The 27,022-nt window shown below is 35.4% G+C and overlaps 1 protein-coding gene and 1 long non-coding RNA gene across 6 annotated transcripts in view; one reads left to right on the top strand and one right to left on the bottom strand.

The window, feature by feature from the left end:
• LOC146396963 (uncharacterized) overlaps positions 1-27,022 on the bottom strand; it is a 140,150-nt gene that overhangs the window by 44,281 nt on the left and 68,847 nt on the right. The window contains exon 2 of one of the 2 annotated variants that reach the window (XR_014827636.1): positions 21,662-21,726. The exons of the other annotated variant lie outside the window; for it this stretch is intronic. This is a non-coding gene — a long non-coding RNA (uncharacterized LOC146396963). The remainder of the gene's footprint in view (positions 1-21,661; positions 21,727-27,022) is intronic. 2 annotated transcript variants of the gene reach the window in all.
• Positions 1-27,022, top strand: part of PRKG1 (protein kinase cGMP-dependent 1) — a 1,234,647-nt gene that overhangs the window by 1,197,841 nt on the left and 9,784 nt on the right. For 3 of the 4 annotated variants that reach the window (XM_021072187.2, XM_084993225.1, NM_001044574.2), the window contains 4 exon segments: positions 8,770-8,909; positions 9,744-9,833; positions 17,374-17,515; positions 19,155-19,318. In XM_021072187.2, the coding sequence (XP_020927846.1) occupies positions 8,770-8,909; positions 9,744-9,833; positions 17,374-17,515; positions 19,155-19,318 (536 nt within the window). 4 annotated transcript variants of the gene reach the window in all.

Here is a 27,022-nt window from a genome sequence, read left to right as displayed (position 1 = left end):
TATGTGTCTGTTTTTCTGCCAGTAATAGCTGTTTTGATTATGACAGTTTTGTAGTATAGTTTGAAATCAGGGGGTGTGATACCGCCAAGTTTGGTCTTCTTTCTCAGGATTGCTTTGGCTATTCAGGGTGTTTTGTGTTTCCATACAAATTTTAGAATTATTTGTTCTAGTTCTGTGGAAAATGCCTTTTAATAGGTATCACATTGAATCTATAGATTGCCTTGAGTAGTATAGTCATTTTAAAAATATTATTCCAATTCATAAGCAAGAAATATCTAATTGTCATCTTCAGCTTCTTTCATTAATGTCTTCTAGTTTTCAGCATACAACTCTTTTACCTCTTTGGTTAGATTTATCTCTATGAATTTTATTCTTTTGATGCAGTTATAAATGGGATTATTTCCTTAGTTTCTCTTTCTGATAGTTCATTGATAGTGTATAGAAAAGAAACCAATTTTCCACATTAATTTTATATCTGGAAACTTTACCAAGTTCCTATATAAGTTCTAATAGTTTTTTTTTTTTTTTGATGATATCTTTAGGATTTTTTATATATAATGTCATGTCATCTACAAACAATGACAGTTTTACTGCTTGCTTTCCAATTTGGATTTCTTTTACTCCTTTTTTCTTGCTTGATTACTACAGTTAGGACTTTCAGTACTATGTTGAGTAAAACTGGGGGGAGTGGGCATCCTTGTCTTGTTCCTAAATCTTAAAGGAAATTCTTTTAGCTTTTCACTTTTGAATATGATATTGGATGTGGGTATGTCATATATGACCTTTATTACCTTGAGGTATGTTCCCTCTATGCCCACTTTTTTTTTTTTTTTTTTTTGTCTTTTTGCCATTTCTTGGGCCACTCCCATGGCATATGGAGGTTCCCAGGCTAGGGGTCAAATCGGAGCTGTAGCCACCAGCCTACCCCAGAGCCACAGCAATGTGGGATCTGAGCTGCATCTGCAACCTACACCACAGCTCACGGCAACGCTGGATCCTTAATCCACTGAGCAAAGCCAGGGATCGAACCCGCAACCTCATGGTTCCTAGTCAGATTCGCTAACCACTGAACCATGACAGGAACTCCTGTGTCCACTTTTTTTTAAAATCATAAATCAATGATTGTTGTTTTTCAATTCTCATTTCCAGGTTTTTCTTTAATTTCCTCTTTAATTTCTTTATTGACCAACTTTCTGTTTAGTAGCAGTTTTTTAGACTCCATGTGTTTGTGTTTCTTGCAGTTATTTTCTTTGATTTTTAGTTTCATAACATTGTGGTTGGAAAAGATGCTTGATATGGTTTTAATCTTACATTTTTTAAGACTTGTTTGGAGGCCCAGCATTATAATCTATGCTGGATATTTTTTCTATGTGTACTTGAAAAGCATGTATATTTTGCTGTTTGGGAAAGAAATTTCCTCTTTATATCTATTAAGTCTATATGGTCTAATATGCCATTTAAGGTCAGTGTTTGTCAATCAGTGAGTCTCTTATAGGGAGCATATAAATTGGTCTTGTTTTTGTATCCATTTGGCTACTCTATATCTTTTGATTGGAGCATTAAGTCCATATAAATTTAGTATAATTGATAGGTATGTACTTACTGTAATTTTTCCATTATTTTCTAGTTGTTTTTGTAGGGTTTTTTTTGTTCCTTTTTCTTTTGCTCTTTCTGATTTGATGACCATCTTTAGTGTTATGTTTTATTTCTCTTTTTTTGTTTCTGTCTATTATAGGTTTTTGCTTTGTGGCTCCCATGAGTTTAATATATAACCATATATATATATATACATATATATATGTATATATATATATATAATTACAACATTTTAAGTTGATTAGTTCCAGTTAAAGCACATTCTAAAAACTCTAAATTTTTAATGTTCCTCTACTTGTTGAATGTTTTGATGTCATATTTTGTATTTCTTTTGTGTGCATCCCCTAACTACTTATTGTGAATATGGATAATTTTACTACTTTTGTCTTAACCTAACTGCTAGCTTTACAAGTGGGTAGATCTACTACCTTTACTATATATTTGCCTTTATCAGTAAAATTTTTTCCTTTCATAATTTTTATATTTCTAATTATTGCCTATTCTTTACTGCCCAGAGAAGTTGCTTTAATATTTCTCTTAAGGTCAGTTTTGTGATATTGAACTCTTAGCTTTTACTTGTCTGTAAAACTCTATGTCTTTCAAATCTGAATAATAACCTTGCTGGATGGAGTATTCTTGATTGTAGGTTTTTTCCTTTCATCATGTTAAATATATTGTGCCACTCTTGTTTGTACTGCAAAGTTTCTGCTAAAAAGTCAGCTGATAGCCTTATGGGAATTTTCTAATACATAACTAGTTGCTTTTCTCTTGCCATTAAGATTCTTTAATTTTTGCTATTTTAATTATACTGTATATTGTTATGAACCGCTTTGGGTTGAACTTGTTTAGAACTCTGTGCTTTTTGAAACTGGATGTCTATTGCCTTTGGTTTTATTTCCCAAATTCCTTGAAAGGTCCCTAAAGGGACTTTTTGAATATTATCTCTTCAAGTAAGTTCACTGACCCTTTCTCTCATTTCCTTTTGGGACCCCTGTAATGTGAATGTTGGTACACTTAATGTTGTCTCAGAGGTTTCTTAAAATATCCTCATTTTTGTAATTTTTTTTTTTTTTTTGGCATTCCCTTGTGTGGGGGTGGGTGGGGGTGGGCAATGACCTTAAAATCCTTTTTTTTTTTTTTTTTTCATTTCTCTTCAGGCTGGGTGATTTCCACTGCTCTATCTTCTAGATCACTGACCCATTCATCTGTACCACCTAATACACTGCTGATTCCTTCTAGTGTACTTTTTATTTTACCTATTGTGTTCTTCAGATCTGATTGTCTCTTCTTTATATTTTCTAACTCTGTTGAATTCTCTGTGCATCTTTCATCTCTCAAGTTCCAGTCATTAGCTTGAACTCTTCATTGGGTAGACCACATATCTCCACTTCATTTAGTTTTTTCCTAGGTTTTGCCTTGTTCCTTTGTTCAGAACATATCCCTCCTTCTCTTTATTTTGCTTGTCTGTTTTGTTCTCTATGTATTAGGTATATTGATTACATTTCCCAATCTTGGATAAGTAGCTTTATGTAGGAGACATCCTATGGGGCCTAGGAGTACACTCCCCTCTGGTCATCAGCTCTATATGCTCTAAGAATGTCTCCTATATGGGCCATTTGCACTCTCCTGTTGTGGTAGGGCTATTATGAGTACACTGATAAGCAGGCCTGGCCTCCAGCCCAGCTGGCTCCAAGGCTATACCTCATGTGGTGGCTGTAGGTCTCACTAGAAGGTAGGCTTCCTGCACAGTTGCTGCCAGTCTACTGGTGGCAGGGCTGGGTCCCCACATAGCTCTCTGTATGACTCAGGCTGCGGTGGGGGGAGGGTTGCATATTCAGGCTGGTGTCAGGCTGTTGGTGGCTGAGGCCAGGTGGCCAGCACTAACAGGCTAGAAAAAGGATTCCAAAGTTGTACCTTGGACCCCTTGCTCCTTGGAGAGGACTTTCTATGACTGTGATATTCCTCCTACTTGTGGGTTGCTAATCCAAGGTCCTGACATTACTGAGTTTCTGCCCCTTCTACCTGTCTTGTTGTTATTATTTGTATATTTAGTTGTAAAAATATTTTCTGATAGTCTTCTGGTCATTCTCCTAGATGGTAACTCTGTAAGTAGTTGTCATTTTGGTGTGTCTATGGGAGGGTGTGAGTTCAGGTCTTCCTGCTCTGCCACCTTGGCCATGTCCCCCTGTATCAGCTTTTCTAAGCACACTCCATCACCTTTGTTCTATAGTGTAAGCTTACCTAAATGAGGGCATAAAGCAAGTCACCCTTTCCTGTTGTGCATGGAACTGTAATTTGAACTACTTTTAAAAGGACTTTTGCATAATAATAGTCCATGTGATATTGACAGTTCAAGCCTTAAATAAATCATTTAAATTGCACTATAGTTTGGAAATTCATTTTCTTCCAGAACAATGAAAAGATATCTATAGTGCCAAATAAACTTAACTATTAACAAAAAGGTAAAATAGATGAATGGATAAAGAGATTCCAAGGACCAACTCCCAGTCATTGGCACTGAGGTAGTTTTAACTTTGCTCTGACAGTAACCCTCTCTCCTAGTAAGATCAAATAAGGTCCAACATTAGACAAGCATTTATAAGTCCCTGCCCCAGATAAAAGAAAACACATATTTAAATGGAGCCAGCAATTGTGTTTTCAAAGTTCTTTAAAATGCTGGTGCCATTGCCTCTCATCTTCAGGTCAGTTTTATTTGGGCACCAGCTAATGTGTGATATTTAAGAACTTGTCAAGATCTTTGTCAGAAATTCCCACATTAAGATTCAGTTTGCTCACATATACATTCCTTCAAATGACAATAAAATGCTTCACACTGAAGTAACATTTTACTGTAAATGTAACTTTTGCCGATTCTAGTTTCTGATATAGCACATAGCATTACTTGTAAAAAATGGAAGATATTGAGTATTAGCATTTTCTCATTAATGTTTACTGTCCAGAAATCATGAGAGTGAAACCAGTGTGGGGCAAGGGTCAGGAATCTTTTAGATGTAACTTCTCAAACTTTTACTCATTCCCTTGGTAGAACTGAAGGATGAGGTGGGAATAGGAATGGGTTCAAAATGACATTCATCCTGTGATGGATCATATTTTGAGGAAATTGTTTGGGCTTGAGGAGACCACTAAAGAGCATAAAAAAATAAAAGCAACCAACTGAATGTGTACTCTGTTGCAGACATGGTGTTTGATATATAGACCTTTTTATTTCATCTTCACAAGTGGATTATCCCCTCACTGCAGATGAGGAAACAGAGTTTTAGAAACTTGTCTAACATCACAATCCAAAAAAGGTTGAGATTTAAACAGGGTGTCAAATCTCAAAACTCATATTCTCAACCAGAGCATTAGCTGGGGTTAAGCTAGTCTACAAAGGAAGACAAATCTGGGGAAGCATGCCTAACCAACCAGGCTGGGAAGGATTTCTATGCAAGAGGAGGTAGAAAGGTGTGCATCCTTTTCCTCCTCTTCTGCCTGCCTCTGTTCACACTCAACACTTATGTCATATATTTAGCTAATGTGCTGCAAAATCATCATCACCTCAAGTTGGCGCAAGTGGATGTGGTATTAATTAATTTGGCTAATAGAATAAAAAGCAAACTAAATTTCACCTTAAAATTCTTCATGGATTAGCTTTGTGAAACCACTTTTATGATAAAGAATAATAGTTTAGGTTCACTAAATACAAACTGATATAACTTATTCTAAGTGTTTGTATTAAAAAAAATTATGGCAAGTACTTTAAGAAGATGAATAGTGTGGCTCAGCTGGAACTTGAAAATGTTATCCTATACACAACTTCTCAAGGTCTTTGCATTCATGGAATTCTAATAGAGTGGTTTCCACTGAACCAGAATCCTTTAAGAGAGTCAGACAATAGTAAGTAGCTATTGCAATTTAAAAGACTAAAATTTTTTTTCTGACCAGAGACATTATTTTCACGTATTGTAAAAATGGAGTTAGATGTCAATAGATACATACTCACATATAAACACAATCTGTGGGATCATAAAATATATGCTGGTTTGTACACTGTATCTTTTATTCACAAGTTTTATTTTTCCATGTTAAATGTAATTCTAAGTCATTATTTTTACAGCTGCATTGTATGGGCATACCATAGCTTATTTTTCCAAGCTCCTCTGCATGGACATTTAGATTTTGCCATTAGAAACAGTATTAAGTTGAACATACTGAAATGATTTTAGACAGTTAGCTTATCAGGAGATTTTTGATGAACATGTCAGTTGGCTTTTTTTTTTTTTTTTTTTTTTTTTGGTTTTTAAAGCTACACCTGCAATGATCTAGCTTTGTTCTAACAACATTTGACCTACCCAAGCCACATGTGGCAAGACCATCCATAAATGCATATGTGGTGGCACTTTCTCATTTAAGGTCACAATAACTCCATACAGGAGGTGGTGTCATCCTCAGCAAGAACTGGGGCTCAGAGCAACTGCCCAAGAGGACAGAGAGAAACCTTAGGTGGAAGCAGGATTCAAGTCCAGACCTCTGTGACCCTAAAGTCAGAATTCTTTCTTACTAACTCAAGCATAAGTTAAAAATGTGTTATCATTTCTAAAGAGAACACTTTTTACGTTAGGTGTGTGACCTACAGAGACTCTTCATTTACGTGGGTAAGACTCTAAAGAGGGACTATGATTTGATTTTTTTCATCTCTGAATGTTAATTACACTGACACAACTCATTTTTCTCTCCATCTCTCTCATCTGTCCAGATTTTGTTTAGAAGTGAGTTTTCACATTTTGTATTTTATTAAGAACTACAACTGGATTCATTTCTATTACATTAATCTGTCATTTTAGAGTTTCACAAATGGAGTAGAGGGCCTTAACAGTTTAAGGCATTTTCAAATATCCATTCTCCCCACCCCCAAACTGTCACATAGATTCTCAAATGCTGGCAGCAAACTGAGGCCCACTTATGCGAAGTGTCATCATGTTTTCTTCGGAGGAACTTGCCAAATTAATGTCCTCTCAGTTGAATTCAATCTGTTCCTGTGTGCATGAATAAGACACTTAAGACCTTCACGATCCCCTGCAGCTAAAGCAATAAACAATTCACAACAAAGAAGGGACACACATTCTTCATCAGGAAAAGCAAAAACAGCTTGTCATGTTTCCAAGGCTTTCATTAGTTCAGAATACTAGGAACTGTTTGGTATTATCTTGAGGATTCTGTGGCTTGAGGGCACTCAGTGGTAACTCCTTCATATGGCTATTAAGTGATTAGCTCTATTATCCTTTATCCTTTCCTTACAAGTCACCTTATTGAATTTTTTTTTTTTTTTTGGTAAAAGAATGAACATAGATTAGCAGCCTATCTAAGGAATGGCTTATGGAGGACTCAAAGTCCCTCCAGAGCCACCAAGAGCCCAAGGCATGGAAGCACTGGGGACATCAATGCTCAGATTAGGTCTCCCAGTTACTACAACTAAAGAGTGAGGTTTGGAGTTCCCATTGTGGCTCAGAGGGTTAAGAACAGGACATAGTGTCTGAGGGGATGTGGGTTCAATCCCAGGCCTCACTGGTGTGTTAAGGATCTGGCATTGCCACAAGCTGTGGCTCAAATCTGGTGTTGCTGTGGCTGTGGTGCAGGCTGGCAGCTGCAGCTCTGATTTGACCCCTACCCTGGGAACTTCCATATGCTGATGGTGTAGCACTAAAAAAGAAATATAAAAACTAAAAAAGTGAGGTTTAAGGTAAGACAGAATTAAAGCCATCATGCCTATTTGAGAAGAAAAAGAATATTAGTTTTCAAAAATCTCTTGAAAAAAATCTTGTTACTATCTTCTTTTAACTGGAGGGAAGGATGTCTTTGGCTATTCTGGGTCTTTTGTGCTTCCAAACAAATTTTAAAATATTTTGTTCTAGTTCTGTGATAAATATCCTTAGCAATTTGATAGGGATTGCATTGAATATATAGATTGCCTTGGGTAGTATGGTCATTTTGATAATATTGACTCTTCCAATCCAAGAGCATGGTATGTCTTTCCATCTGTTTGTGTCATCTTTGATTTATTTCATCAGAATCTTATAGTTTGCATAGTACAGGTCTTTTGTCTCTTTAGGTAGGTTTACTCCTAAGTATTTTATTCTTTTTGATGTGATGGTATATGGGATTGCTTCCCTAATTTCTCTGATCTTTCATTGTTAGTATATAGAAATGCAGTTGATTTCTGTGTATTAATTTTGTATCCTGTGACTTGCCAAATTCATTGATGAGCTCTAACAGTTCATATATACAAAGGAATATTACTCAGCCTTTAAAAGGAATGAAATAATGGCTTTTGCAGCAACATGGATGGACCTAGAAATTATCATGCTAAGTGAAGTCAGTCAGACAATGAGACACCAACATCAAATGCTATCACTTACATGTGTAATCTAAAAAAACACCACAGTGAACTTCTTCACAGAACAGATACTGACTCACAGACTTTGAAAAACTTATGGTTTCAAAATGAGATAGGTTGGGGGGTGGGGGAAGCACTGAGGGTTTGGGATGGAAATGCTGTAAAATTGGTTGTGATGATTGTTGTACACCTATAACTGTAATAAAGTTCATTAAGTAATAAAAATAACTGGAGGGAAGGAAAAGACTGTGAGGTAAAAATAAATTAACAGTACATAAATTCTGTCTCAGCAGAAACAAGGGTCTGTGACTGAATTTAATAATTAGAAAATATTTATGGACTGGACTAAATAGGAAAAGCATAAAGGACTATATGGTCCTACTTTTGCCACACTCAAAGTAAAACTGGAGAAGAAATTAGTTTTTTTCACTTTTATGACTGAATGAGAAAAAAATGTAAAGTATACTCAAACACAATATATGAAATGAAATGAAATAATACAATCAAAATCAAGTACACGTTCCCTCTTCTAATCCAGGGTGAGGCACAAAACTAATTGGGGATCCAGTTAGTGAAAATTCATATGTTCCAGTGGAATGAAGTAGGGCGATAGCTGTGAGCAATGGATTTCCAACCCAGCTCCAGCAAGGATTTCCCACGACTCAGGTTGTGTTGGGGTGTCATTTTCAGCGCTCTGTGTAACTGTTAACTGGGGGCTAAGAATGCATTGTTGTATTAACTCTGTGGATTTTTCTCACTTACTCCTTTCTGTCTTTAAGGTCCAGTTGAAAAGTGAAGAATCCAAAACCTTTGCAATGAAGATTCTCAAGAAACGCCATATCGTGGATACAAGACAGCAGGAGCACATCCGCTCTGAGAAGCAGATCATGCAGGGGGCTCATTCTGATTTCATAGTGAGGTAAAGACCCTGCATCACAGCTGAAGTCCCCAACTCCAAGTCGAAAGTCAACTACAAATCTCTCCGCCATGTGCATTCACTGGCACATTTTATTCACACAAAGAAACATTTTTGATCAGATTTTAAGAAAGTTTTCACTAAATAAAAAATGCTAACATTTTGATACTTTTTGTTTTTAAATTAGAATTAGATTCTGTGAAAAGAACATGTTTTTCCCAAAGGAGATATCAAAATTCCTAACGTTCCGTTTTTATCCTGTTATTCCACAACTTCGATGCTGGAACAAAATATTAAAAATCAAACTATTTCACCCTGAATATTCTTTATTTGAATATTTTTGAAGATTTTTAAAAAGGAAATGACTATTCTTAGTATTTCCAGAGTACCAGTAAGATGATAATGGGGACTTTTTTTTGACGCGCAGAAGCTTTTGTGGCTGATTTGCCAGTGGCATTTGCTGAAAACAGGGTATAACATGAATTGAAGTGAAGAATGCATGGATGTCATATACATCTATATTTTAAAGTGTGATCTCCATGTATACTGCATTTTATGACCACTAAATATTGCTTGAGAATCCACCCTTGAAACATTAGCCAAATTGGAATTAGAGGAATCCCAAGAAGCCCTCTTGGTCCATAAGTATTTGGATTAATCCATTTCAAAGGGCAGACTATCCACTCCAATGTAGAAATCTTAGTCATAAGCTATTGCCTTTTTCCTCCTTGTGAACTTAGAATTTTCTCATTCTTTTAATAAAATTTTAAGCTTGGCAAACAAAAGACTGTAATCTGAGCCCTCAAAATATTTACATGCTTTGTTTGCAATTCACAGATTATACAGAACATTTAAGGACAGCAAATATTTGTATATGTTGATGGAAGCTTGCTTAGGTGGAGAGCTCTGGACCATTCTCAGGGATCGGTAAGAGTTTTAAGAAATTTCTATTATGTCTTCAAAAACATAGTTGGCTGATGGTTTATGAGAAGAGTCAATTATTATAAAGTATAAACATCATATTTACATTCTACATAAGCTTATATTCAAAATGTAAATTTGGGTAACAACCCACTATACTCATTATAATTTAGTATAAATGTGAAACTCGCCATTTCAGATTCCAATGACATAGGATTAGTCCACCAGAAAAATGGTACCTCTCAAGGTACATACTTACATACATAGGCCTTAGTTCAACTTGAATATCAGAATCAGACAACTGTACAGCTATAATTTAATTCATTGGTATAATAGGAAGAGAAAGTTACAGTTTTAGTCTGTATTAACTATCAGTTTAATTGTTCCACTCATTCTCCAGATGGGCTGCTCTTCCTGACATGGATAATTTTTTTTCCAAAATAACTTTTTCTTCTACATTTACATTGCTCTTTGGTTTCAAAATGAACAGAAGTTTCCAGTCATGCCTTTCAGGCCTTCCATTGTCTTAGGAAGAAAGCGATTTCACTTATAAGCGGTATTTCATGTGAACAGTCTAATTTCGATTTCCTTTTTGTCCTTTCAGGGCACATAAAGTTGGTCTAGTTAGGGCTTACTTTTTTCTTTTATCTGTTTTCTATCTCCTATTTATGTAACTAGCAAACTACCTTTTAAAAAAATATTATGTAAGATGTCCTAGGAGATTATTACCAACCCTAAATGTTTACTTTAAAAAAATTACAATTTTATGTGAATGATCTAATAACCTTCAAAAGGCATCCTTGTTCCTTTGAATATTCACCTTTAGACATCTCTTCTTTCCTTATTTGTTACCCTCTCACCCCAGAGACTCTCCTTCTTCAGGGAACATCTTTTGAACTCAGCTGTAGATAGCCCTAATGTTCCTAGAATACCATGTTATTTTTGACAATTTGTTACATTGTAGATATCCCAGAATAGAACAACCAGTTCTAACTACTGCCTTGAAGTCTCATTCCTAATTGTGTCCTTATGGTACCTTCATTTCTTTGTACACAATACCATTTCAGGTCTTTTATTCCAATTACCTTCCCTGCAAATGTCAAATTAATTTTTTTTTACCTATTGTGTCCTATTAAATGAATTTCTTAAATTCAAGGTAAATAAGCAATAAGGCAATATGTCCTTTTGGCACTAGGGGACAGAGTTAACTTCTTAACTGAACTATTATATCATGGCATGCTATCACATTACTGTTAATATTTGGGAACAGATTATATGCAAAACATTGTGATAAAGGCCAGGGATAAAAATGATTAACAAAATAGATGTGGCCTCATTTCTTATAACATACAGGCTATTGCACAAAGTTAATATTCTGATTTGCGAGTTAATACCTTGTTTATCGTAATGTGCTTCTACTGTAATATTTTTGGCCTGACCTTTTAATCCACTGATTTATTTGAAATCTCTTCCCTACTTTGTTCTAATTAGAATAGGAGATTTACAGGTAGAAATAAACATTAAAGCAACAAAATAAGCCATTTAGGGCGAGGAATAGCTATTTGGAACTTCTATTAACTTCTTTCACCAGACAACAGTAATAAAGATTAATAAAAATAAGTTAATGTGAAGTCCACTCAAACATGCATAGGCATCAGTGTTCAACTCTTTTTTTGAAAGAAAAATAGTGAAGGGATGCTAGTAAGTAGGTTATCGCTGGAGGAGTAGATGGAGGGAGAATGTCAGTGAGGGTCCTTTCTCTACCTCCACCAGACTGCTTTTTGATCCTTTCCTTTTTCCTCCCTTTTATCATCCTTGGGTTTGGGGTACACAGTTTGCTGAGTCCCCCCAGTGTACTTAATACTCCTCAAAGAGGCATGATCTGGAGAAATAGCAACCATCTGATCCTTCCTAAACATTCAGAGGGGCTGAAGCCTCCACACTAAAAGCAATGGAACTATTATAGGTAAAGTCACCTCAGAATCACTGTCCTCTGCCAACTTTCTCATATATGTGTGTAGCCTTATGTTACTGAAGTATAGATGACTTATATACTCAGGTATACAACAAAGTGATTCAGTTATATATCCAAATGTATTTTTTCAGATTCCTTTCCCTTATAGGTTATTACAAAATATTGAGTATAGTTCCCTGTGCTAAATGGCAGATCTTGTTGTTTATCTGCTTTATATATAGTAGTGTGTATATATTAATTTCACATTCCTAAATTTTATTCCCCCTCCCCATTTCCCCTTTGGTAAACCATAAGTTTGTTTTCTATGTCTAGGAGTCTATTTTTGTCTTATAAGTTCATTTGTGTCATTTTTAAGATTTTATTCTGAGGCTTTTTTCCCCTCTACTCAAATTGCTGGGGGGAAAGCATAGTTTTGGACATCCAGGCTCCAATTAATATTATCACTAGCGAGCTTCCTCATGGCTTGTTTAAACTGCAGCCAAAGATTGTTAGAACCCAAAAATGACAAAAGGAAAGGAGTTACACTATTAGTCACTATATATATATATATATATATATATATATATATATATATATATAAATATCCATAGTCAAAACAAACCATACTTTTCAATTCATTTAATTTTCTTCCTGTGTCCATGAAAGTATTAGTAAAGGAGACACTATCCTGAAAGCATAAAGGAAATGTATTGGTTGTAACGTTAATCTGAAGAAAGGCTTGCGTGACCTCTGAGCTTCAGCACAGCAAGTCTGTGGTAGCAGTGACATCTCCTTCCTTCATCTAGCAGCTGAGCTGACCATTTCCTGCCTCTCACTATTCTCATCAGCATAGAAAAAGAACACAGAGCAGTTTTTTATTTGTGGTCAAGAAGAATTAAAATATATACCATAGGGAGTTCCCGTCGTGGAGTAGTGGTTAATGAATCCGACGAGGAACCGTGAGGTTGCGGGCTCGACCCCTGCCCTTGCTCAGTGGGTTAATGATCCGGCGTTGCCGTGAGCTGCGGTGTAGGTCACAGACGCGGCTCGGATCCCGCATTGCTGTGGCTCTGGCGTAGGCTGGCGGCTACAGTTCTGATTAGACCCCTAGCCTGGGAACTTCCCATATGCCGTGGGAGTGGCCCAAGAAATGGCAAAAAGACCAAAAAAAAAAAAAAATATATATATATATATATATATATACACACACACACATACATACAGGTTTTGAGGACAAAATATATACCTTACATTCAAACAGGTTTTAAGAACTATTAAATAGTTTCTTACCTTTGAAATATAAACTGCAACACTAAAATGCTAATCATTGCAATTATTTCCCTGTGTTATTCTTTATTGGCTAACATGTTTCATCTTCTAGTTTGTGACTTTTAGTTTTCCACAAATTCCATTATTTGGAATAGATCAGTATAAACTGTATTTTATTGACCTCTCCTGTATAACACTTAAGAGAATAAGCAACCCCTGCAACATTCTTAAAAATGTAAGTGGTTTGTGTATATATACACACCTATACATTTATGTTAGTATGTAGCATTAGCATTTAATAAGTTATGAAATTCAACATTTCAGCTTTTTTAAAAGTGTATATTAATTTATCCTACAGAAAATGTTAAATAATTACTTAAGAAAATTATTTTCACACCTCATTTCTGATCTTGAATCTTCCTGTATATTTTATAAGCCAGCAAGTGACTTTCCATGTACATTCTCTTTTATTCCAGCTCTTTGGTGGGAGGTGATTACTTAAATTGCATCTTAGATGACCCATTAGATGGTATTTGTGTCATTTCTTAATTTGGTTGAAAGTATCTTAAGGAAATGGGCCTATTTTCATAATAATTTAGCCACTCTAATTTAAATGGGCAATAAACCTGAAACATGCTTCAGGTTTATGTGCTCACTAATGATTGTTGTCAGTATTCCATGAAAAGTGGGAACTTACCTTTTAGTGACAAGTGCTTTGTCTTTGTTACATGCTGCCATTTCAGGACTTGGTTAATGTCAAGTTGATTAAACATTGTGATTAAATTTTGAGTATATCAATGAGTATATCAATCAGTATACATAACCCTTGAATTCCCTCTATTAAATTGTTATCTACTGCCATCTAGCTAAGATAAAACACTTACTCCTTCCCACAGAGGATATGAGGGCCTATCCCTTACTTGTTAATTGAAATGACAGAACTGTCAAGGCATAATTTATTATTTCAAAGAGCTATATAGGGCAGTGATTTATTTCTTTAAGCAACTTTCTAACTGTTGATAAAACAAGCTTTCATTTTTGTTTTAAATCAAATTCATGTTGTCATTTCCAATTCTAACAGTAATTTTTCATTGTGAATCACCCTAATTCTGTGCTTTTTGACTTCTTTCCAAACATGTTTTGTAAAATTCACAAATTACCTACATCAACTATTTAGTGATGGAACTGTGTTGCTGGTAAACATTTTGTGAGAATATATTCTGTTGATTTGTCATGTAACATGGAGATAGATCTGAGGAAGAATTTCTATTTAATTTTTACAATCAGTTACAAATACATTTATATATGGGAGATACTCAATATAGATCTGTTGAAGGAATGGAAACCAGCTTTCTAGAGCCCTCCAAATTCCAAAATGGCTCAGAACAAAGAAACTGTCAAGGACCGAAGAAAGACCCAGTGATGTATGTTTATGGTCAGTTCACTTCATGATGAAAAAAGGAGGGTTTTGATTGGTAAGCAATAAGAGATAATTTTTGCCTGTACACTTGTAAAAAGCATGAAGAAAGTGAAGAGAGGTTAGCAGAAAATTCTTCAGAGCTGACTTGTGGCAATTAGCCTTGGCAGTGAGAAGCAGCAAATATTTCATTAATAGTGATAATTCGAGATGCAGCCTCTCCCAGTCCTATCCCCAAAAGACCATCCTATAGCAGTCAATTTTCCTATATTAAGACATAAGCGCTAAAGAACAGGTTTTTTTGGTGCTCAATAATAATGGCTACTATGTATTGAGCATCAACTGTGTGCCAGGTACTTATTCTAAATACACACCTCAAAATTTATTGTATCCTCACAACAACCCAAAAGAGATAGTTTCTGTTATTAACCTCATTTTGCACAGGACAATACCTAGACCCAGGGAGGTAGATAGTTAGTTGCTCAAGATTAAGCAGTGAGTGGAGCTCAGATTTGAGAGTCCATACTCCTAACCTACCACCACCTCTGATGAATTTGAGTTTGTATTAGGACTTTTTTCATCTTCCTGCTAATGATCAGCTTATTCAGAAGGTAAATATGAACACCGTTCAGCAGAAATGTCATGAGAAATTGATCTCTTAAGTATGTACTCTTTGCAATAACAGTGCATTTGTCCATTTTATTACCCACTAAATATTAAGACAAATAGATGTTACCCAGCACCACCACTGCAGATATAATCTCTCCTCACAATAAGCAGGAATGTAGGCTTTCGAAAGGCCCCTCCCATATCCCAGTTAGTCCTGATAGAAGGAAGTAATCCACTTCATTTTTTATTTTCTTTAGACCCACACCCACAGCATATGGAGGTTCCTAGGCTAGTGGTCTAATTGGAGCTACAGCTGCCGGCCTATGCCACAGCGACAGCAATGCAGGATCCAAGCCGCATCTACGATCTACACCACAGCTCATGGCAACACCGGATCTTTAACCCACTGAGTGAGGCCAGGGATTGAACCTGCACCCTCATGGTTGCTAGTCGGATTCATTTCTGCTGTGCCACAATGGGAACTCCAGTAATCCATTTTCTTATTAAAATAATGTCTGCAATGTGAAATAAGACAAAGCTCTCTTCCATGTACTGTTTAGATTGCTTTTGCTGTGTTTTGCTTTGCAGTGCTGTCTACTGAGACTTCAAATGTCATATACAGTACACAGTAAAGCTGTATGTAATTATCGACTCATGGGTTCTTACTATTTCAGGCAAATAATCTCTCAAAGAAACATCCTGCTCTTGATAGACAAACATACTTAATTAAGGGCAAAGATGAAAGGACCTTTAAGGTACTAGTCGAATCCCTTTTCCAATATACATGAATATAGTGTTAGCTCTGTAAAAGATAGCCCCAAGAAAACTGCAACATAAAGTGTACCATTATTTCCTGATATAGATGCAATTCTCCTCAAAGAAACTTTTTCCTGTCCTTATAAATTCACAGTTGTTCCATCCTGATATTGTTGAAGAGAGATACAAGTATCTTAGTAAATACTGTTGAGATTCTAATATCTAGATGATACTAGATATCATCTGGCCTCAAATGTTATTTTAAAAGAAATATATTTCCTTTGGAAAGAGTTAATTATTTTACTGAAAATTCTGGGGACATTCATAGGTGAAATTAAGACAAAACCTTTCTGGAAGACACTATGTATTTCTAAAATATGACCTGAACGGTGGGTGCTTTGGCTTTGGATTTGCTGATTGGTTTTCCAAAATAGTAGCCATATTCTACTTTTCAGTTGGTTAGAATTTACTCAATATTGAAAAAGAAGCAGTTGTGTTCAAAATGCAAACTGGCATCAATGAATATCATGAAACAAGTTTGGAGCCTCCCCTGTTGCACATTCCCCAAAACCACCTGAGTGCTTGTCTCTCCTGTTACATATTAGCCACTTCAAAAAATGATGTTCACACCAATGTTCTTAAATGTTCAAGAAATTATTAAATTATGTTTACTCCTTGAAAAGGAAGAGGGGAAAAAAGTAGCTTATCTTTCTAAGGATTTGATGGGGAAAAAAAAACAGGTAAAGTATAAAGGTTTTACCCTAGAACCAAGGAATTAGCTTTAGATATTAAGGTGTTTTTTCCCCCTTTATTGTTATTTCATTAAATAAACACACACATACAAAGAGCTTTCTTGCTAAACATCATAATCAAGTTTATTAATAAATAGTCCCTTTCACTATCTTTTTCCTTCTGATTATCCTTTAGCTGCATTTTTTCCTTTTAACAAGAGGGTAGTAGAGTGGGAAATACTGTTGGTCTTGCTGACAGAAGTTTCAAAAAGAAGAGATTGTGAATTGATTCTATTAGCAGCATTGCAATTCATTTCCAAAGTAGTTCTTTGAAAACATTAACTTTTATTCACATTCTTATGAACCGTATCTATGTTATCTAGAAAGGTTAAAAAACAAGCCCTCTAAGAATAAATATGACTCAATTTATAAGCTCTTCTTTAAAAAAACATCCCTTGGTAGACAAAGTCTAAAATAGGATTTGCCTCTCTTCTGCCCACCTGTGTAACTGTGCCTTTTTGGGCTGTGAGGCATCCACCCAGTACATGAAACGTGGTGTGTGGTTGAAGTCTTCAGTGTGTTCAGGAAGTTAGATTTAAGTATCCTACTCATAAAGGCAAAGAATTCCTTGACTTAACCCTCAATTGCCTTTAAAAAAAAAAAAAAAATGCAATGGTAGCCATATGACATTTGGCCACAGTAGGACATTGGTCTCTTGGATCAAATAGGAAATATAGTGAAATGAGAAGTTGAACCTCAGTAGGCAAACTAATTTCTTTCATATTTTTTATTCCATTTTCTGTATTTCAGAGGCTCATTTGAAGATTCTACAACCCGATTTTATACAGCATGTGTGGTAGAAGCCTTTGCCTATCTGCATTCCAAAGGAATCATTTACAGGGACCTCAAGCCAGAAAATCTCATCCTAGATCACCGAGGTTATGCCAAACTGGTCAGTGTGTTTCAAACGTGGTTTCTGCACTACATTATAAAATACTGATTTATGAAGCCGTGTTCACTGCAAACATTAAAATCTCAGTTTCCTTTTAAAATACAACTTTGTTTAATGTTAGAACTGCAGCATAGGGAAGGTCCAGGGCCAAGGATTGAATCCAAACCATAGCTGCAGCAACACTGAATATTTTAACTCACTATGAGGGCTGAGGATTGAACCCAGCCAGGCCTTCACAGCAACCCAAACCCTGCAGCTGAATTCTTAACCCATTGTGACACAGGGGGAACCCCAAATGCATCGTATTTTAAAAGATAGTTGGAAGTCATAACAGTAAAACCTAACCATTCTTTCAAGTTATGTAAAAGTTAAGAGAAATTAAATTGGCTAGGTTTGAATTAATTACATCCTGGCAAAACGTGCTTAAATAGGCTCATGCCTATTGTCACGTGTTCATAGACCCAGAAAAAGCTTCATAGAAGTTCTTTCTCTAGCTGGCTTTCTGGCATCCAAAGGGAATAGGTAGATAGATATTATGGAGAACCATGAATCATTATTTTAGGTTTAAGAATAATGCTAATGAGGGAGTTCCCTTTATGGCTTAGCACATTAAGGACCTGACATTGTCTCTGAGGAGGCAGATTTGATCCCTGGACTTGTTCAGTGAGTTAACGATCCAGTGTTGCCACAAGCTACAGCACAGGTCACAGATGTGGCTTTGATCTGATGTTGCCATGACTGTAGTGTAGCCCTCAGCTGCAGCTCCAATTTGATCCCTGGCCCTGGAACTTCTACATGCCACAGGTACAGCTATAAAAAGAAAAAAAAAATCATGCTAATGGGAAAAACTGATCTTTGCAGGCAATGTTCTCCAGGCCATGTTAGTATAAGTAATAATAAAATTGGCCAAGAGTCTAAAGATTTACTGTAGAAGAGTTCTCTTATGTTACAATGTATAAAACTTTTTGTAGCTTTGGATCTTTAAGTGCTAGATTCTATTTTTTAAATTTTTGGAATTTTTATTCAACCCATGGTTTTCAAAGAAATCAAATCGGTGGTAATTATTTGCATTCTCAACCAGTTGCTTTAGAAAAACTGGAGCCTCTGCATTTGAGGCTCCTCCTTCAAAAGTTTTCTAGAAAAATGAATATATTTCCATTTTATCTCTGTTTCCCAAGGGCAGAATTATTACTGTTATTATTTATTGTTATTCAGCTCCTTTAACAGTAAAAATGGCTTCTCAATTAATACTAAATGAATTGTCAACTTCATTAAATCCAGCAGATATCATGTATATTCTGAAATGTCTGAGTAGAGGAGAAATTATTTGTTTATGCCCCAATCTCCATTGGCATAAGAGCAGGGAAAAATGGAAAGTATTTCTACAAAGAAAGGCTTGCCTTTATTTTCAGTGATGTGAATTTTGTCGTGTTAAGATTTAGCTTTACCTGTTGAAACTCACCTTGATCAGGGAGGCTTTGTTTGAAATATAGATGACTCCTTTTAGAAGACAGGACTAGAATCATTTGCATCTGACATTGTTTTATCATCAGCAGCAGCATACTTCAGTAAAGTAACTTTTTGCTTTTAAGCTTAGTTATGAGTGGCTTGAAATATCTTGTTTTTCTCTCTTTGTAAGGTTGATTTTGGCTTTGCAAAGAAAATAGGATTTGGAAAGAAAACATGGACTTTTTGTGGGACTCCAGAGTACGTAGCCCCAGAGATCATCTTGAACAAAGGCCATGACATTTCAGCCGACTACTGGTCACTGGGAATCCTAATGTATGAACTTCTGACTGGCAGGTATGGACATTGATAGAGAACTAGTGATAAAAAATAGAGCAGGAAACAGCTAGACACTCCTGATTTTGTCACTCTGATTAGACCATTTGAAAGTACTTTCACCATATCTTGTTATAATACTTCAATTTGTTATGTAGATAACTAGGAATTCATAAAGTGAAAAGGGGTCAGATAAAGGCAACAACAAATATCAACTTTTGATCGCATTATTTATACAAATGTGAAATGATCTAGTGTCTTTCTGTGAGATCTTTGAACCTCGCTATTTAGCCAGAAAGGAAGATGATAGTCATAAAAACATAGAGGCAACTACTTATAGCAATAAGAACTTGTTAGCAACTGTTAAATCTAAATGAAATGTAAATTGCTTTGCATATCTGTTGTTTAACACTTCTGTAATCAACAACTAAAAAAGGTACTATGAATACAACCAGGTATAAAACAGACTATAAACTCCTCAAGGAAAAGAAAAGCAAATATACTACCAAGCCATGTGCTCAGGACAATGATTAAGAAGGTCATTATGAACTAAAGAGTTCAAAAGAAGGTTAAGTTTGTCCTGGGAGGCTTTTGAAGAACATAGGATTAATTAGGCTTTAGAGAAAAAATGCAGAGAGCAAAGTAAAGGGCATTCCAGGCATAGAGGCAGGGCTTTAAATAGAGGAGGAGTTGGAGTTCCCGTCGTGGCGCAGTGGTTGACGAATCCGACTAGGAACCATGAGGTTGCGGGTTCGGTCCCTGCCCTTGCTCAGTGGGTTAACGATCCGGCGTTGCCGTGAGCTGTGGTGTAGGTCGCAGACGCGGCTCGGATCCCACGTTGCTGTGGCTCTGGCATAGGCTGGCAGCTACAGCTCCGATTCGACCCCTAGCCTGGGAAACTCCATATGCCGCGGGAGCGGCCCAAGAAATAGCAAAAAGACAAAAAAAAAAAAAAATAAATAAATAAATAGAGGAGGAGTTGTGGGCAAAGACATGAAGAAGGTTCAGATTCAAAAATGATGGGGAATCAGTACGAGTGATCTTTCAAGAATCATGATTGCTGTACTTGAGTGTTTAGACTCCATCCAGAGAGGCAGTTACTGAGAATTTTCTGAGTGACATCAATTGTGGTATTTAAGGAAAACATACTGGCAGTAATGTGTAGAGCAAATTGGAAGAGATGAGGAGGCAGATCCTGAAGATCATTACAATAATTCAGGTCTAGGACGCTGAGAGCCTGGAATAGGGTAGGGGCAGTAGGAAGAAAGGAAGAAGCATGGGGTAGAATGTGAAAGAATTACTTAAGAGAACTTAATAGATACAGTGGAAATGAGAGGAAGATGAGATTTTTAGTCTTATGGTTGTTTGCGAGGATTCAGTGAATCTCTGAGCACTTAGAATCCAGAACATAGGAAACACTTCATTCATGCTAGTATTGTGCTATCATTGTCAGAAACAGTTATGCAATGGGTTTTATTTCAATGGTGGATTTTTTACATCATTACTCTTGAAACCTTTATGTTTCTTCAAATAAATTACCTGTGCCCTAATCCAATTTTGTTTGACACTCACCTTCTATATACAGATAAATTGTTTTAAATACATAACAAATGAATAGACATGTAAGGATAAGAAAGATTTGCACAGCAGAGAAAGGTGACTTTCACATGTGTATATGGATGGATAGATATATCAATAGATGTTTCTGGTGTTCTCAGAATTGCTATAAAAGCCAATCATATAATGAATAAAAGAAAACTCAGTATTAACTATTAACCAAAGAATAAACATATTAACTGTTAATAACTAGAGTAAAATATCAACCAAGGCAATTTCTATTTCTCCTTATGCATTTAAAATTTTTTATACAATCATTATTTATTCTTGGAGTAATATGAAAAAATTAGAATTTTATCTTAAAAATAGGCATGTACTAAAAACTGTAGTGACGTTCTTAATAGAAGACGCCTTAATCCTTTAAAATAGAAATTTCACAGGCCACAACGTCTGACTATAATACAGGCATATGTCATTTTATTGCGCTTTGTGGATATTGTGTTTTTTACAAATTAAAGGTTTGTAGTAACCTTGCATTGAGCAAGTCTATTAGTGCCATTTGCTCATGTCTCTGTGTCATATTTTAGTAATTCTCACAATATTTCAAAACTTCTCATTATTATACTTGTTATGGTGATCTGTGATCTTTGATATTACTACTATGACCCACTATAAGGTATGGTTAGTATTTTTTAATTAAGATATGTACTTTTTTGAGACATGTTATTATACACTTAATAGACTACAATACAGTGTAAACATAATTTTATATGCACTGGGAAACAAAAAAACATTTGTATTACTTACATTACCACAATATTCACTTTATTGTGGTGGTCTGGAACTGAGCGCACAATATTTCTGAGGTATGCCTGTATAGTGAAACTAGAAATTAAAACCAAGGTTTAACTGAAAGACTCTAAGCACTTGAAAATTTTAAAAAGCACTTTTCTAAATAACCACAAGTTCATATAAGGTATGCTATATAGAAAAACATTTATAAATAAAGTCCTATAAATCATAATTTGTATAGTATGGCCAAAACTTGAACTCAGTTTATTAACATAAATGCTTAAAAATAAATGAGTTTAGGGGATTTAAGATGGCAATGTAAAAGGATCCTGAATTTACCTCCTCCCATGAGTACACTGAAACTACAGCTACATATAGAACAACTTCCTTTGAAAACAAACACTGGCTGAGTAACTTCCATGCTTTAAGCAAATGACAGCTCACATTGAAGTGTAAAAGATGCTGGGATACAATCTTGCCATTAGCTCTGCCACTGGTGTGCTACCCACAGTCTAAAGGAACTCAAAACATGGAGCTTCTCCCAAAGGAGCAAAGGATTTGAACCTCCAACTTTTAAGAACTACACCTAAGAGACAGGCCCTCAAAACATCTATCTCTGAAAACCAACAAAAGTCACATGCAGAAAACTCACAGCATTACTCTGACACAAAAGCTAGGTAAGGATGCTACAACAAAAGAAAATTATAGGACAGCATCCCTGATGAACACAGATGCAAAAATCCTCAAATATCAGCAAATAAAATTCAACAACACATGAAGAGATCATTCATGATCAAGTGTGATTTATTTCAGGGATGCATGTTCAACATGTACTACTCAATGTGATACATCACATTAATGAATAAAGAACAAAATCATATGATCATCTCAGAGATGCAAAAAAAGTATTTGAAAACAACATTCCTTTATGATAAAAATCCCATAACGTGGGTATAAAGGAAACATACGTTAACATAATAGAAGCCATATATGACAAGACCACAGCTAGCATTACACTCAATGGTAAAAAGTGAATGCTTTCCTTTAAAGTCAGGAACAAGACAATGATGCCCACTCTCATCACTTTTATTCAGTATTGTAAGTCCTATTCACAGTAATCAGATAAGAAATAAAAGGCATCTAAGTTGAAAAGAAGGAAGTAAAACTGTCACTAGTTGCAGATGACATGATATATATATATAGAAAAAAAATGCAATATGCCAGCAAAAAACTGTTAGAACGTATCAACAAATTCAGTGATGTTACAGAATATAAAATCAATATAGAAAAATTTGTGGCATTTTTAGGCACTAAAACAAACTATCAGAAAGAGAAATTAGGAAAACAATCCTATTTATAATTACATTAAAAAGAATAAAGTACCTAGGAATGAATTTAACCAAAGAGGTGAAAAACCTATACATGGAAGACTATAAGACATCGGTGAAAGAAATTGAAGACAATGAAAGCAATTGGAAAGATTGCTAATGCTCAAAGACTGGAAAATTTATATTGTTAAAATGAACATACTACTCAAAGCAATCCCTGTCAAAATCCCAGTGGTCTTTTTGATGGAAATAGAAAAAAAAAAATCTTAAAATGTGTATGGGACCATAAGAGTAAAAAGAACAAAGCTGGAGGCATCACACATCCCAATTTCAAACTATATTCAAGAGCTGTTGTAATAAAAACAACATGGTATTGGCATAAAAACTGACATATAGATCAATGAAACAGAATAGAGAGCCCCCAAATAATTTCACACTCATGACAAAGGAGGCAAAACTATGTAATGGAGAAAGGGCAGTCTCTTCAATCAGTGATGTTGGGAAAACCATACAGGCACATGGGAAAGAATGAAACTGGACTGCTCTCTTACATCATACACACAAAATTAATTCAAAATGGATTGAGTATTAATGTATGACCTGAAATCATAAAAGTCCTAGAAGAAAACAGGTACTAAAGCTCCTTGATATCAGTCTTGGCAATTTTTTTGTTTTAATACCAAAAACAAAGGGAAAAAAATGGTGTAAATAAAAAAGTGGGACTACCTCAAACTATAAAGCTTCTATACAGCGAAAGAAACAAAATGAAAAAGCAACCTACTGAAAGGGAAAAAAATTGCAAATAATACATATAATGGGGGCTAATATCCAAAATACATATAAACATCCTACAACTCTATAGAAAATATACAGTCTGATTTTAAATGGCAAGAGAATCTGAAAAATATTTTTTCAAAGAAAATTATGGCAAACAGGTATATGAATTTTTCCATAGATATACTGATGGCCAACAGGTACATGAAAAGATGCTCAGCATCCCTAATCATCAGTGAAATGCAAGTCAAAACCAATATGAGATATCAGCTCATACCTGTTAGAATGGCTATTATCACCAAGCGAGAAATAACAACTGTTAGTGAAGATGCAGAGGAAAGGGAATCCCCTTGTGCACTGTTGGTGGGAATATAAATTGGTGTGGCCACTGTGCAAAACAGTATGGAGGTTCTTCAAAAAACAATCTCTTGATCCCATAAGCCTACATCTGGGGATTTATCCAAAGAAAATGAAAACACTAATTCAAAGAGATATATATAACCTCATGTTCATTGCAGCATTATTTACAATAAGCAAGACATGGAAACTTGTGTCCCTTGATAGATATACAGACAAAGAAAATATGGCATTTGTTTATATGTGTACACAATGGAACATTTTATAGCAAAAGGAGGAAATCTTCCCATTTTCTTCAACCTGGATGAATCCTGAAGACATTATTATGCTACATGAAATAAATCAGACAGAGAAAGACAAATACTGTATGATCACACTTACATGTGAAATCTAAAAAACAAAACAAAAATAAAATTTCACTTATAGACAAGGAGAATAGGCAGTTGTCAGAGGCATAAATGGGTGGAACAAAGGAGTGAAAAGAGGAACAAATTTCCAGTTATAAAATAAGTCATGGAGATATAATATGCATCATAATTACTATAGTTAATAAAAATGTATTGCGTATTTGAAAATTGCTAAAAGAATAGATCTTAAAAATTCCCATGATTGACAAGGAAAAGATTGTAACTAGGATTATCATGGTAACCATTTTGCATTATATACAAATGTTGACTCTTCATGTTGTATACTTGAAATATAGTGCTATGTATTAATATATATCTCAATAAAATAAGATTAGTACCCATTTCAAGAAATAATAAAGAGAAATCTTCCAGTGACAGAGTAAAAATACCTTTATTTTCTACCTTCTACCCTATTGCAAGGGGTGTCTGTATGTGGGAAGGTAAAAATAAAACATGCAGGATAATCTTAAGCTAAAATGCATTTTTCACCAACTATATGTACCAAACACTGGGAAGTGCAGAACTTAACTAGGATTGTTACTGACAAGCCTTCTTGTACCAGAAGCATGATCCCAAAGTGATACGGTCCCAAATGTCATAGGTGATGACTTTTGCAGGAATAAAACTTAGAAGTGTAGATGAACCTTAGAAAAGCAAGGAATGTTCATGTACAGATCCAGTCCTACAGAATGGATTCAAGAATTGGGATGAGGGGGATCTCATATAAATGTACCAATTCTGCCCTTTAAGGCTCATACTGTTGGCCAACAAGGAGAATAGGAGCAAATAAGGAGAGCAGCAGTGATTACAAGGTTTTTAGAGAACATGATAGGGCTTTGCCATGAGCCATGTGACTTCCTAAATACCAAAAACTGAAAGCAAGTGAAACAGATTACCTGATGAGGAGCTTTCTCAGGCAATAATCCTAGTGGAGGATGCTGAATTTCCCACTTTCTCTCCTCCTTCCATCCTTCCTTATTTTGTTATTCAGGGTGGCTAACCCCAGTGAAGAATGAGTAAGAATCAGAAAGAACTCAATAGGACCCATTCCCTACCCTTCTTACAACCTTAGGCATCTACAACCCCTGACATAACTCAGGAAAAGATGAACTCATATCCAGATTCAGGTTCAGTTCATCTGTTCCAGTCACATGGCATTCCCATGGTGACTGGCATGAAATGGACTGGGCACACAGTCTCAACTGGTCCAAGCAAACTTAAGGGAAGAATTTCAATATAAATTTGTAGAGGAGAATTTTCAGTGCCTTTAGTAGGCACTCAAGTAATTATTGAATATATACAAATCCTTGTTTCCACTGGGAATCTTCTTAGAACTACAAGGGGAAATAGCCTTAGGGTGAAGCCAACACTGAGTATGGTATAAGAGTAACCTGGAAAGAACCCAAGTCATTGCGTTACTGAAGCTACCATGTCTAGAGCTTGCCTTCCTCTGAACTGCTGTTTATGCAGATAAGGGTCCTTATTGGTTTAATCAGTTTGAGTTGGTATTTTCTGTTAATTTTAAGATGAAAGATACATAGACAAAGGTGGCTAAATAACCCACATGAGAAATGATTTAAAGAAACACAGGAAGAGTCAAAACGAATTATTATACAGAATTTGTTCACAGCATGCTCTTTAAAAAGTAACTTCAAAGATATCTATAAGTGTTAATTCATAGATGACAAAAGTAGTAAACTTGCAGAGCTTGGGAATAGAACAAAGCTGAATATTATATTAAAAGCAATGCAAAATATAATAATAGCAATTAAAAATCCAGCCAGGGAGACAGTAGATAGACTTAGGGGGAAAAAATGGAAAAACAAAGGATACAGAAATTATTACAGAAACAAGATATAGAAGTCAAAAGAAATAGGAAAAACAATTATGTCTGTAAAGAGATGATTAAAAATGGGATTGAAAACATAATGAAAAAATATGTATTAGAAAAGTCATAACCATAGACTTGACTCTGGATTTTGATCAGCAGTGACCAGGGGAAACAGATCAGAGTAATAGCACCACTGTGTGTCCTAGTGCAATTTCCTAGCTTCAGTGATAAGGACTAATTATATAATCATACAGGTCTCTAAGCTACAAAAGCATTTCATGTGTGATGATGGGAGTGAGGAAGATTAGAATTCAAGCTGCCCTTAACTTTCTGTACAGCACTTTTAATGCCAGAAGATAGTAAAGTCAAGAACTATGTAGTTGTGAGGGAGACAGTATAACCCAGCTAATTTATATGAAATTAAGGTATTTTTAAAATATAAAGACGACATATTAACTAGGTACTCCAGACTTTTACGAACACTACTGTTGGACCAAGTCAACAAAGAGATGAATCAAAATAAAGAAATGGGTACTAGGATTGGTGATAAGCTTTGAATATGATTAATTAGAACTTAAATTTAAATTTTTAATTTCAGTTATTGAATAGAATGGAAATGTTAAAATATCTGGCAATCTTAAAAAGTGAAGGTGGGAAAGAAACAGTAGGAATAACTATA

This window comes from Sus scrofa, chromosome 14, assembly GCF_054392235.1.
Source record: "Sus scrofa isolate SSC_HxYL_T2T_F1_AM1 chromosome 14, Sscrofa_HxYL_maternal_Yorkshire_Landrace_v2.0, whole genome shotgun sequence".
Classification (NCBI taxonomy): Eukaryota; Metazoa; Chordata; class Mammalia; order Artiodactyla; family Suidae; genus Sus; species Sus scrofa.
This window is presented reverse-complemented; position numbering and strand designations above follow the sequence as displayed.